At 46.4% G+C, this 13,901-nt stretch overlaps 1 protein-coding gene across 3 annotated transcripts in view; it reads right to left on the bottom strand.

Annotated features, from left to right (window-relative positions):
- The window catches only part of zbtb40 (zinc finger and BTB domain containing 40), a 94,380-nt gene that overhangs the window by 67,679 nt on the left and 12,800 nt on the right, over nucleotides 1-13,901 (bottom strand). For all 3 annotated transcript variants that reach the window (XM_070860108.1, XM_070860106.1, XM_070860107.1), the window contains exons 3-4: nucleotides 10,614-10,747; nucleotides 10,030-10,228 (exon numbers count right to left, since the gene is read on the bottom strand). In XM_070860108.1, coding sequence (XP_070716209.1) covers nucleotides 10,030-10,228; nucleotides 10,614-10,747 — 333 coding nt within the window. The remainder of the gene's footprint in view (nucleotides 1-10,029; nucleotides 10,229-10,613; nucleotides 10,748-13,901) is intronic.

The following is a 13,901-nucleotide window of genomic DNA, read 5'->3' as shown; positions in this document are numbered from 1 at the left end:
TTGCATAGTGAAAGCTTAACTTATTTTATTAAGACAATATAACTATTAACACACCTGATACATCCAAGTTATGCAAAGACAAGATGTACAGTTTAATAAAAAGATGTTTCTAGAACTATAAAAATTTCTTTTCCCATGTTACACAGGCAAATTGAAAATATAATGACTGTTAATACTCTTATTATAATGAGCTTCCGACCACACATCCACACCATCACTAAACAGCCTATTTCCACCTCTAACATCGCCCGACTCTGGCCCTTGTCTTAGCTCATCTGTTGCTGAAACCCTCATCCCTGCCTCTGTTACCTCTAGACTTGACTATTCCAATGATCTCCTGGCTGGCCTCCCACATTGTACCTTCTGTAAACTTATCATCCATAACTCTGCTGTCCATGTCCTAACTCGCACCATCCACTATCCTTCTCTTCTTCTTAGGCAGTTGCCTGGAGTCGAGGATGACTTGCTTCCACACTAGCATGAGTTCTCAGGTGACTGATGAGACCAATGCGGGATCGACAGTCTCTGTCACAGGTGGGACAGACGGTGGTTGGAGGGACGGGGAGCTTGATTTGTCGGACACTCCTTGTGCTCCCCATCACTCCTGTGCTCACTGACCTACATTGGCTCCAGTTAAGCATTGCCTCGATTTTAAAATGCTCACCTTTGTTTTCAAATCCAAGGCCTCACCCCTCCCTAACTCTGTAACTTCCTCCAGACCTACAACTCTCCGAGATATCTGTGCTCCTCCAATTCTGAGCTCTTGAGCATCCTCGATTTTAATCGTTCCACCATTGGCGGCCGTGCCTTCAGCTACCTAGGCCCCAAGCTCTGGAATTCCCTTCCTAAAATTCTCCGCCCTGCTACCTCTTTTAAGACGCTCCTTAAAACCTACCTCTCTCCCCTAATTTCTCCTTATGTGGCTTGGTGTCAGATTTTGGTCGATAATGCTTATGTGAGACGCCTTGCAACTTTTTACTACGTTAAATGTGCTGTATAAATACAAGTTGTTGTTAATTAAGAAAGATTTTATCGTCCTCTAACATGAATTCACCGAAATTCTCAGATGTTTTTATAACTACATGCTGTACAAAAGCTGAAAACGATTTCCCCAGTTGAAATGTGACAGATGAAGTAAGGGTAGGCGGGGCAGAGGAACCTTTCCATTAGATTTCAACAATCCAACCCATACCCACTTAAAACCAAAGGAAACCATCTCTTACAGTTCTCATTTATCTGCCAGCCCACTCGTTTTGTGCACGGATGTACTAAGAGTGTATGGATTATAAACAGTTGAAACACTGCCGATATTTCACCCTGTATTTGAAAGCACAGTCTGCAATGCCTCCAGACAATAACCAAGAGTTCATAAGAATAAGTGCTCATTTACTGCCACAGTATTGCACTGCTGATACCAGTTTTATTCTGACTGCATTTGGTGAAAAATGTGTTAAATAGCAAATATTATGACATAAAAACAGAAAATGCTGGAAATACTCAGGTAAAGCAGCCTCTGTGGAGAGACACAGAGTTAACATGTCCAATTTTTATCTTATAATACTCCTGTGAAGCGCTTTACTAGGTTAAAGGAGCTATATAAATACAAGTTGTTGTTTTTGTTGTTTCAGGTCGATGACCTTTCGCCAGTTATGAGAGTTATTTCAGTATCCCTGATTTCCTTTTCCATGATTTTAATTATAATTGATACAAAGGCACAGTTATTTATATATATTAGTCAATCTCCCGTGGCATTGCTCATGGAGTGCCGAGCTACAGCACCACCTGGTGACCACAACCTGCAACTACATTACAGGTAGAACCTCATTACACCGGGAACCCGCAGGTCGGGGCTTCAAAAAGAGCTGGAGTGCCGGCCCTAGGACATTGTGGGCCACCCCGACCTGTGCAAGAACACCACCGCAGGACGGGGCTAGATGGGCCTTTCACGATCGTGGGCTACCCCAACCTGCGAGAGAACACCACGGCTGATCGGGACTTCAAAAAGAGCTGGAGCGGCCACTGCAGCTTCAGCGTGAGCTGACGGCTTCGAGGTAGGCGACGTCATCAGAACCCAGGTCGCCTTTTGGAGTGTGGGCAGGAGCATCGGCGGGGCCCTGGTACAGGGGCGGACGAGCAGAGAGGGATCGGGGCGGACGAGCGGAAGGGATCGGGGCGGACGAGCGGAGAATGAGGGTACGGGGCCCAGAAGAGCTGAGGGCCCAGGGGCAGCACGGGCCTGCCCACACTGCGATATGTGCGCGCACTAGGTCCTTGCATCCAGTCGCCCTGGTTAACCCTTGCCACTGTATAAAGACCTAGCTCTGTCGAGCCCGTGTGGTGGCTCATGTGCAACGATCACCACACGTCAAACAAATCCATGCACAGGCATCTTCCACCCCCTTTACTGGAGTTCAGGACTGGAACATCGGGTGCTTCATTGAAACATCTGTGGACTCATGTGGAAGCAAGTCATCCTCGTTCGAGGGACCGCCTGTGATGATGATGAATTGCCTAAAAGAATGTCCAAAAACCGTGACAACAGGAAGTTATTTTTGGACATGAAATGCACGTGTAATTTTTTAAAAATAATATAGATTTGAATGAATGACTCAATAGAGCAATGACACAATGGGGTAGAAATTCATCCCCGCCAGAAACCTGCCGCACTACCATTCTCAAACTGTTTTTACCATTGCGTCAAACGAGGTGGACTCTTGATCGATTTTCAACACTTTGGCAATTTTTTTGGAGCGGACCAGAAGTCATAGAAACATAGAAAAATAGGTGCAGGAGTAGGCCATTCGGCCCTTCTAGCCTGCACCGCCATTCAATGAGTTCATGGCTGAACATGCAACTTCAGTACCCCCTTCCTGCGTTCTCGCCATACCCCTTGATCCCCCTAGTAGTAAGGACTTCATCTAACTCCTTTTTGAATATATTTAGTGAATTGGCCTCAACAACTTTCTGTAGTAGAGAATTCCACAGGTTCACCACTCTCTGGGTGAAGAAATTTCTCCTCATCTCAGTCCTAAATGGCTTACCCCTTATCCTTAGACTGTGACCCCTGGTTCTGGACTTCCCCAACATTGGGAACATTCTTCCTGCATCTAACCTGTCTAAACCCGTCAGAATTTTAAACGTTTCTATGAGGTCCCCTCTCATTCTTCTGAACTCCAGTGAATACAAGCCCAGTTGATTCAGTCGTTTTTGATATGGCAGTCTCGCCATCCCAGGAATCAGTCTGGTGAACCTTCGCTGCACTCCCTCAATAGCAAGAATGTCCTTCCTCAAGTTAGGAGACCAAAATTGTACACAATACTCCAGGTGTGGCCTCACCAAGGCCCTGTACAACTGTAGCAACACCTCCCTGCCCCTGTACTCAGCTATGAAGGCCAACATGCCATTTGCTTTCTTAACCGCCTGCTGTACCTGCATGCCAACCTTCAATGACTGAAGTCGGTCACAATGGGGGTGGAAGTGTGATGGGAAGTACTGCAGAGGGTCAGAAGTGGGGTCGGGACTGAGTCCCCGCCGCTGTCACTCAGCGGCAGAGTGGTGGTGATGTCAGTGCGCGTATGCGTTACCACGTCTCTCCCTCATTTAAAGGGGAGAGAACCAGCGATTATTTAGCTTCAGTCCACTGGGCCACCAGGATGGGTTTCAGCTGGGCCAGCGGCCTAGCACCCAAGAGGGAGTGCCAGGCTGCTGTTGGCGACCCAGCCGAACGCAGGGCCATAATTGTCAGGCCGATTGGGAAGTCGGCCAGCAAAAAAAAAAATGGCAGCCGCGGCAGTGCGCCCTCTCCTTGAAGGGCCGCTGTGGCTCAGAGTGAAAGGAGGGTGCACCAACAGAAAAAGCTGTCGGGGGCACCGCGCGGCAGATCTATGAATTTTCCAGTTAAATTTCATGGGCGGTGTGATGGAGGTGCGGGAGATTGGCGGTGCGCCCTTTGATGGCACACTTAGGATGGTCGGCAGCAGTGGGGCGGAAGTGGGGACCACCAAAAAAATCCCCAAAGTGAATTTCGGTCGCCTGACTCCGCCGCCTGGCCGCCGCTTTCTGGCGATAAGGGGCCTTTTTAGGGAGGCTGAATTTCGGCCCCAACTTGTTTGTGTACCAACATGCTGCATCATTGTGACACAGAATCTGGGCAAATTTCGCACCTCAACCAGGCCATCATGGGAGAAAAACAAAGAAAAATACACCAACTAACTCAAGAGTGGCCAACGCTGGTGAATCCTTCCACTTTTGTAGAGCCGGAAGAAAAGAAAAGGACAAATATATTTTGCACAAGCTCTGCAGTGACGGTGAAATTGTGAGTCCTGCACTGCAACCTTCTTCATGCTGGGACTGCACACAATGTAAAAGAGCACAGGAAGTACAGAGAGCTATCTCCTCCACAGGGTTTAGGCTATTGGGAGAATTCATATAAATAAGTCATGTTTCTTTTTGCCTCGTGTCAAGGTCTCCCAATCCATCTTGCAACCAAAAGGGAGATACCTGTTTGCAGCCCAGTGGGAGGATGTGGAAGACTGAACTGTTTGACACGTACACTGCAGCAAACAGCATCAAGAGCAAATCTATTGCATTTCTCGGCAGGCCTGTGGTCTAGTTTGTGCTAGTTGTTGTAGTTTAAATGTAATACCTTTCTCATTCTACACAGGGAAGCTGTAGGCCATCTCTTCCAATGGCAGGTTCAATTTTATCTTTCAAAAGGGAGTTGGATAAATTACAGGGCTACGGGGAAAGGGCGGGGGAGTGGAAGGAGCTGAGAATCGGCAGGGGCTCGACCAGCCGAATGGCCTTCTTCCGTGCTGTAACCATTCTAGGATTCTATGACTGATTCCAGAGGCATATTTAAGCATCAGAGTTCAACTCCATTTAAACCATTTGGATAGAAACTGCACCACATGCAAGAATCTAGGCCAGGGTGTGATTCTATTCTCAAAAAGACTAAAATCTGCATAAATATTTTGTCTGGTGCTTGCACAACAAATTATAAGACCCCCTCTAAACAAATAAATGTTTCTGAATCTAATCAGATCTATAATATCAGACGCTAGCAAGTTACATTGGAATCATCTGCACTTTAAAGGAAGCTTTAAAGCCAGTGAACATTCAACCAACTGATTTAAACAGTTAAGTAGATCTCAGCCCAGCCTCAAACTGGACATGAAAAAAATAATCACTCCTCTGGTACAGTGTATCACTACTATATCACTACTCTGATACTCAGGTGGATGTAAAAGATCCCATGGCAGTATTCAAAGAGCAGGGGAGTTCTCCAGGTAACCCTGCCAACATTTACTCCATAGTCAACATCACTAACACAGATTCATTTGTCAGTCATCTCATTGTTGTATGTGTAACCTTGCTGTGCAGAAATTGGCTGCCATGTTTCCCTTCATTACAACAATGACTATAATTTAAAACTACTTCATAAATGCAAGTTCTTTAAGGTATCAGCAGCTGCTCAGTGGATAGCACTCTCGGCTGAGTTCAAAGATGGAGAGTTAAAGCCCCACTCCAGATATATGAGCACATAATCCAGGCCGACACTTCAGAGCAGCACTGAGGGAGTGCTGCATCGTCAGAGGTGCCATCTTTCGGATGAGATGTTGAACCGAGGCCTCCTCTGCCCATGCACTATTTTGAATAAGAGCAAGGTAGTTCTCCCCAGTGTCATGGCCAATCCTCAACCAACACCACTTCAAAACAGATGATCTGATCATCATCACATTGCTGTTTGTGGGAACTTGCTGTGTGCAAATTACCTGCCACCTTCCCTACATTATAAGTGATTATACTTCAAAAGCACATCATTGGCTGTAAAGCATTTTGGGACATAGAAACATAGAAAAATAGGTGCAGGAGTAGGTCATTCGGCCCTTCGAGCCTGCACCACCATTCAATAAGATCATGGCTGCTCATTCACCTCAGTACCCCTTTCCTGATTTCTCTCCATACCCCTTGATCACTTTAGCCATAAGAGCCATATCCAACTTCCTCTTGAATATACCTAACGAACTGGCATCAACAACTCTGAGTGAAGAAGTTTCTCCTCATCTCAGTCCTAAATGGCTTACGCCTTATCCTTAGACTGTGACCCCTGGTTCTTGACTCCCCCAATATCGGGAACATTCTTCCTGCATCTAACCTGTCCAGTCCCATCAGAATTTTATATGTTTCTATGAGATCCCCTCTCATTCTTCTAAACTCTAGTGAATACAGGCCCAGTCGATCCAGTCTCTCCTCATATGTTAGTCCTGCCACACCTTCGCTGCACTCCCTCAATAGTAAGAACGTCCTTCCTCAGATTGGGAGACCAAAACTGAACACAATATTTCAGGCGAGGCCTCACCAAGGCCCTGTACAGCTGCAGCAAGACCTCCCTGCTCCTATACTCAAATCCCCTAGCTATGAAGGCTAACATTCCATTTGCCTTCTTCACCACCTGCTGTACCTGCATGCCAACTTTCAATGACTGATGTACCATGACATCCACGTCTCGTTGCACCTCCCCTTTTCCTAATCTGTTGTCATTCAGATAATATTCTGCCTTTGTGTTTTTGCCACCAAAGTGGATAACCTCACATTTATCCACATTATATTGCATCTGCCATGCATTTGCCCACTCACCTAACCTATCCAAGTCACCCTGCAGCCTCTTAGCATCCTCCTCACAGCTCACTCTGCCACTCAGCTTAGTGTCATCGGCAAACTTGGAGATATTACTCTCAATTCCTTCATCGAAATCAGTGATGTATATTGTAAATAGCTGTGGTCCCAGCACTGAGCCCTGTGGCACCCTACTAGTCACTGCCTGCCATTCTGAAAAGGACCCGACTCTCTGCTTCCTGTCTGCCAACCAGTTCTCTATCCACGTCAGTACATTACCTCCAATACCATGTGCTTTAATTTTGCACACCAATTTTTTGTATGGGACCTTGTGAAAAACCTTTTGAAAGTCCAAATACACATCCACTGGGTCTCCCTTGTCCACTCTACTAGTTACATCCTCAAAAAATTCTAGAAGATTTGTCAAGCATGATTTCCCTTTCATAAATCCATGCTGACTTGGACCGATCCTGTCACTGCTTTCCAAATGTGCTGCTATTTCATCTTTAATAATTGATTCCAATATTTTCCCCACTACCAGTGTCAGGCTAATCGGTCTATAATTACCCGTTTTCTCTCTCCCTCCTTTTTTAAAAAGTGGTGTTACATTAGCTACCCTCCAGACCATTGGAACTGATGCAGAGTCGATAGACTGTTGGAAAATGATCACCAATGCATCCACTATTTCTAGGGCCACTTCCTTAAGCACTCTGGGATGCAGACTATCAGGCCCCGGGGATTTATTGGCCTTCAATCCCATCAATTTCCCTAACACAACTTCCTGACTAATAAGGATTTTCTTCAGTTCCTTCTTCTCGCCAGACCCTCGGTCCCCTATTATTTCCGGAAGGTTATTTGTGTCTTCCTTCGTGAAGACAAAATCAAAGTATTTGTTCAATTGGTCTGCCATTTCTTTGTTCCCCATTATAAATTCACCTGATTCTGACTGCAAGGGACCTACGTTTGTCTTCATTAATCTTTTTCTCTGCACATGTCTATGGAAGCTTTTGCAGTCAGTTTTTATGTTCCCAGCAAGCTTCCTTTCATAATCTATTTTCCCCTCCTAATTATTCCCTTTGTCCTCCTCTGCTGAATTTTAAATTTCTCCCAGTCCTCGGGTTTGCTGCTTTTTCTGGCCAATTTACATGCCTCTTCCTTGGATTTAACACTGACCCTAATTTCCCTTGTTAGCCACGGTTGAGCCACCATCCCCGTTTTATTTTTACTCCAGAAAGGGATGTACAATTGTTGAGTTTCATCCATGTGCTCTTTAAATGTTTGCCGCTGCCTATCCACTGTCAACCCTTTAAGTATCATTCGCCAGTCTATTCTAGCCAATTCACGTCTCATACCATCGAAGTTACCTTTCCTTAAGTTCAGCACCCTAATCTCTGAATTAACTATGTCACTCCCCATCTTAATAAAGAATTCTACCATATTGTAGTCACTCTTCCCCAAGGGGCCTCGCACAACAAGATTGCTAATTAGTCCTTTCTCATTACACATCACCAAGTCTAGCATGGCCAGCCTTCTAGTTGGTTCCTCGACATATTGGTCTAGAAAACCATCCCTAATATACTCCAGGAAATCCTCCTCCACCGTACTGCTACCAGTTTGGTTAGCCCAATCAATATGTAGATTAAAGTCGCCCATGATAACCGCTGTACCTTTATTGCACGCATCCCTAATTTCTTGTTTGATGCTGTCCCCAACCTCACTACTACTGCTTGGCGGTCTGTACACAACTCCCACTAGCGTTTTCTGCCCTTTGGTATTCCGCAGCTCTATCTATACAGATTCCACATCATCCAAGCGAATGTCTTTCCTTGCTATTGCATTAATTTCTTCTCTAACCAGCAATGCTACCCTACCTCCTTTTCCTTTCTGTCTATCCTTCCTGAATGTTGAATACCCCTGGATGTTGAGTTCCCAGCCTTGGTCATCCTGGAGCCATGTCTCCGTAATCCCAATTATATTATTCGTTAATAGCTGCCTGCGCAGTTAATTCTTCCACCTTATTCCGAATACTCCTCGCATTGAGGCACAGAGCCTTCAGGCTTGTCTTTTTAACACACTTTGTCCCTTTAGACTTTTGCTGTAATGTGGCCCTTTTTGATTTTTGCCTTGGGTTTCTCTGCCCTCCACTTTTACTTTTCTTCTTTCTATCTTTTGCTTCTGCCTCCATTTTACTTCCCTCTGTCTCCCTGCATAGGTTCCCATCCCCCTGCCATATTAGTTTAACCCCTCCCCAACAGCACTAGCAAGCACTCCCCTAGGACATTGGTTCCGGTGCTGCACAGGTGCAGACCGTCCGGTTTGTACTGGTCCCACCTCCCCCAGAACCGCTTCCAATGTCCCAGGGATTTGAATCCCTCCCTCCTGCACCACTGCTCAAGCCACGTATTCATCTTGGCTATCCTGCAATTCCTACTCTGACTAGCACGTGGCACTGGTAGCAATCCTGAGATTACTACCTTAAAGATCCTGCTTTTTAATTTAACTCCTAGCTCCCTAAATTCAGCTTGTTTTTTACCTATATTGTTGGTACCTATATGCACCACGACAACTGGCTGTTCACCCTCCCCTTCCAAAATGCCCTGCAGCCGCTGAGAGACATCCTTGATCCTTGCACTAGGGAGGCAACATACCATCCTGGAGTCTCGACTGTTCCGCAGAAATGCCTAACTATTCTCCTTACAATAGGATCCCCTACCACTATAGCTCTCCCACTCTTTTTCCTTCCCTCCTGTACAGCAGAACCACCCATGGTGCCATGAACATGGCTGCTGCTGCCTTCCCCTGATGAGTCAACCCCCTAACAGTACCCAAAACGGTGTATCTGTTTTGGAGGGGGATGACCGCAGGGGACCCTGCACTACACCTTCCTTCCTTTGCTCTGCCTGATGGTCACCCATTCCCTATCTGGCTGTGTAACCTTTACCTGCGGTGTGACCAACTCACTAAACGTGCTATTCATGACATCCTCAGCATCGCAGATGCTCCAGGGTGAGTCCATGCGTAGCTCCAGTGCCGCAATGCGGTCTGTCAGGAGCTGCAGCTGGATACACTTCCTGCACATGTAGTCGTCTGGGACACTGGAAGCCCTGAGGTCGCGAAAGGCGCTGTATAAATGCAAACAAATCTTTTTTACTTTTGCTTACTTTGGAACTACAAACTAAACTTTAAATATACAATTCAAAACTGCAGTGTTATCACACCTTATCTTTCAATGCATCAAGCCCGAGAGTTACAGCCTCTGTCGAACAATCTCCTCTTAGACAGATTACACACCCTACACTCAAAACAAAGGTTAATTCACTGAATACATAGAACCCACAATTTAACACACCAATTTACTGGTTAGTACAGAACCTGTACTATGACGAACCAGTTACTGGTGCACGGACTCACCAGTTAGTATTAAGTGCTCTATGGGTAGGTTTCGGTTTAAGTTCTGAAGCACAGTTTGCAGCCTGGGGTAAGCCTCTTTGCTCTGTTCCAGCACAAAGAGCAAGGTTTCTAGTTGCAAAGTCTTCTCTTCCGTGACTTTATCCAGTAATCTGCAGAAAACTTCACTGCTTTCCGCTTCTTTACAGCAGTCTAAGAATACCTGAAGCAGAACACAAGAGTTATACTCGCTCAATCTCCACACTGCGCCTCAGCCAGCTGATTTAACTATTTCCACTGCTGCAAATCTCCACACATGTAAGTAATCTACCTTTGTACACTTCTATCGTACTTCCAGGATATTGGAAGCCTTGTGATGCACCTATGCTGACAGAAATATTTACTTCACAGTGCTCACTAGACGCCGCCAGCCTCACGGGTGAGGAAATTATTCCATTCTTCAATGGAGGGGATGAGGTCGGAGGGAAGCAAGCACATTTCATTAGGAACAGCGGTTAAGGTCTGTGCCGCATCACCTTTGTGTACCGTGGGGGAGGGGCGAAGCAATCACTTTTAAAAGACAGATATTAAAAAATACAGATCAATACCTTTTTCTCAGGGATTGGGATGTCATCACATTTCGTCACAGAATCCACTAAAGCCTGCAGGTCCTGGACAGCCTCTGCAAGTTCATGTTTATGCTGCAAGAGGAACTCCTGTTCTGTGAGATTCCTAGGGTCTTCTGCTCAAAGAGACAAATACACCATTAATATTAGCGCAATGTTATTATGGCAAAGTTGAATCAAGTTTGACACAAGCTGCACAACAGGTAAATTTAACCACATTTAATAAATCTCCAGGGCAAAAACTGCCTGAAAAACTGGCCACACAACACACATGTCATTATCCCCAAAACTTGCAGATTTTGAAAAAAATACTAAAACCTGTTAGCCAATTTAAATGAAAGTATACAAGACGACAATCACAATGTGTATTAACTCCTCCTCACCACTGATCCATCACCTCATGAGGTGTGACTAAACAGGTGAGAACTGCATGGTTTTAGACAGCAAATATGCGAGATTTCAGGCAGTCCACCAGTGTGTGTCCCAATATACAGGGGAGACTGCTGATACTGGCATGGACATCAGTAGGCTCCACTGTATATTGCGACGTGTGGAACAGCCTCAGCCCTATTCGCTTCCACGTTCATAAACCACTCACTGCTTTTAACTATTAAATAAAATAGTGGGAGTTATAACTTCTCTTCCAGGGGATTAAATCAGGAGTTGGTAGCGGGGAAGTCCGCGAGTTAGTCCAGCGTTGCCTGGGCTGAGGCAGCGAGCCTTCCTTTCAATCCTGTTCTTTCCCCTTGTGCAGAGCCACCCTATGACAGTGGGAAGTCACTTGCGCATTTGAAGAGAGACCATTTCTCTCCTGATTAATCTGGTGTTTGAGGCAGGGAGGGGGGAGTGTCGTGAATGAGAACGCGCATGCCACGTGGCCTCAGCTGGCGGGGGGTGGGGGGTGGGTGGGGAGACAGAGACTTTCCAGTGTCTAGGCCTGCAGCAAGGCCGTAATAATCGGAATCCGTTGTGACTCTCTCCTTTAATGTCTTCAGTCTGAGGTCATCAAATAGCTGAAGGCGTTCTGATGATTTTCCTCGTACCTCAGACTCGGTGCTTTATAGTCGAGGCCGTGAGCTTCTCTGATGGACGGATATGGGGGATGTGGACCTGGAATTTTAGTCCAGTCCGACCGAGTGTGCACAAAACAAGCCCACAGTGAGCACGGCGTTTTGTTGCTCCTGGTTCCTTTCCTGTTGAGCAAATGGCTGACGGGGTGGTGCAGACCGTGGGCAGCAAAAGGCCATATAATGTAAATTTAGGATAAAAACAGAAAATGCTGGAAGTACTCAGCAGGTCAGGCAGCATGTGGAGAGAGAAACAAGAGTTAACTTTTAAGGTCGATGACCTTTCATCAGACCTGAAGCATTAGCCCTGATTTTAACTTCAGGTGAATTCCCCGCTCAGGCCCGAGTTAAAATTAGAGTCGAGTCTCAATTATGTCGTTGGGCCACAATATGCATATGTGAAGAAGGACCTCATTGGCTCCGGGCGCCCGTCTTTGCTGCCTGCTCAGGAGAGCAGGTTAAAATTGCAGATGTTGGGATCATGGTGACTTTCGGACAGGTAAGAGCCAGGGCGAGTTTAACTGCCCACCCACCAGGTTTCTGCTGAGCGAGTCGGGTTAAAATTGTCTGTCTCTCTCACCACAGATGCTGCCTGACCCGCTGAGTATTTCCAGCATTTTCTGTTTTTATTTCAGATTCCAGCATCCGCAGTATTTTGCTTTTGTAAATTTAGGACTTAATAGCTCTATTACACCTTTTTTACATAAGGTGTAATAGAGCTATTAATAACTAAGAACTAATTTTTATACAGAAAAGATACTTGCGTTGTCTTATAGGAGGCTGTGATTTTTTTTGTAACACAGGAGGGGATCCTCGGAAGCAAGGTTGAGAACTCTTGGCCTAAGGGTGATCAGACAGGTGAGAACTGTACTGTGTACCTTAGGGATGATCAGTAAGAGCTGCAGTGTTTTGTGACTGCACGCGGCCGCCTGAGGAAAAGTGTGTTTGAAGACCAGGCCTTCAAATCTGCCAGCAAGCTCATGGTCTACAGGGCTGTAGTAATACCTGCCCTCCGGTATGGCTCAGAAACATGGACCATGTACAGTAGACACCTCAAATCGCTGGAGAAATACCACCAACGATGTCTCTACAAGATCCTACAAATCTCTGGGAGGACAGACGCACCAACGTTAGCGTCCTTGACTAGGCCAACATTCCCAGCATCGAAGCACTAACCACATTCAATCAGCTCCGCTGGGCAGGCCACATTGTTCGCATGCCAGACACGAGACTCCCAAAGCAAGCGCTCTACTTGGAACTCCTTCACAGCAAACGAGTCAAAGGTGGGCACTGGAAATGCTACAAGGACAACCTCAAAGCCTCCCTGATAAAGTGCGACATCCCCACCGACACCTGGGAGTCCCTGGCCATAGACTGCCTTAAGTGGAGGAAGTGCATCCAGGAGGGCGCTGAGCTCCTCGAGTCTCATTGCCGAGAGCATGCAGAAACCAAGCGCACGCAGCGGAAAGAGCGTGCGGCAAACCTGTCCCACCCATTCCTTCCCCTCAACGACTATCTGTCCCACCTGTGACAGGGACTGTGGTTCTCGTATTGGACTATTCAGCTATCTAAGGACTCACTTTTAGAGTGGAAGCAAGTCTTCCTCGATTCTGAGGGACTGCCTATGATGATAATGATGATCCTAGGGGTGATCAGAGAGATGAGAATTGCACTGTGTAATGTGAAAGATACTAACCTTGTTGTAACTATGACATAACTACCTCAATATTTACAGTTCTTGCACTTGATTGGCTAGAAAGGAGACTGTTTGCAGTTGCTTTTTAACCAGCCAATGTTCCCATGTCCAGGATGAACAGTGGAACCGAGGAAGAACAGAAACTATTGCGCTCCAGCTGCTGGTCTGAGACCGGAGTAATAGATTCCAGCTTGGCACTACTGGGTTTCCATTGCCTGACTCCCCACAAGGCACAAGTCAGGAGTGTGATGGAACACTCTCCACTTGCCTGGATGAGTGCAGCTCCAACAACACAAGAAGCTCGACACCATCCAGGTCAAAGCAGCCCGCTTGATTGGCATTCCATCCACCACCTTAAACATTCACTCCCTCCACCACCAATGCACCGTGGCTGCAGTGTGTACCATCTTCAAGATACACTGCAGCAACTCGCCAAGGCTTCTTCGGCAGCACCTCGCAAACCCCCGACCTCTATCACCTAGAAGGACAAGGGCTCAACCTGCACAT

This window comes from Pristiophorus japonicus, chromosome 18 (genome assembly GCF_044704955.1).
Source record: "Pristiophorus japonicus isolate sPriJap1 chromosome 18, sPriJap1.hap1, whole genome shotgun sequence".
Taxonomy (NCBI): domain Eukaryota; kingdom Metazoa; phylum Chordata; class Chondrichthyes; family Pristiophoridae; genus Pristiophorus; species Pristiophorus japonicus.
This window is presented reverse-complemented; position numbering and strand designations above follow the sequence as displayed.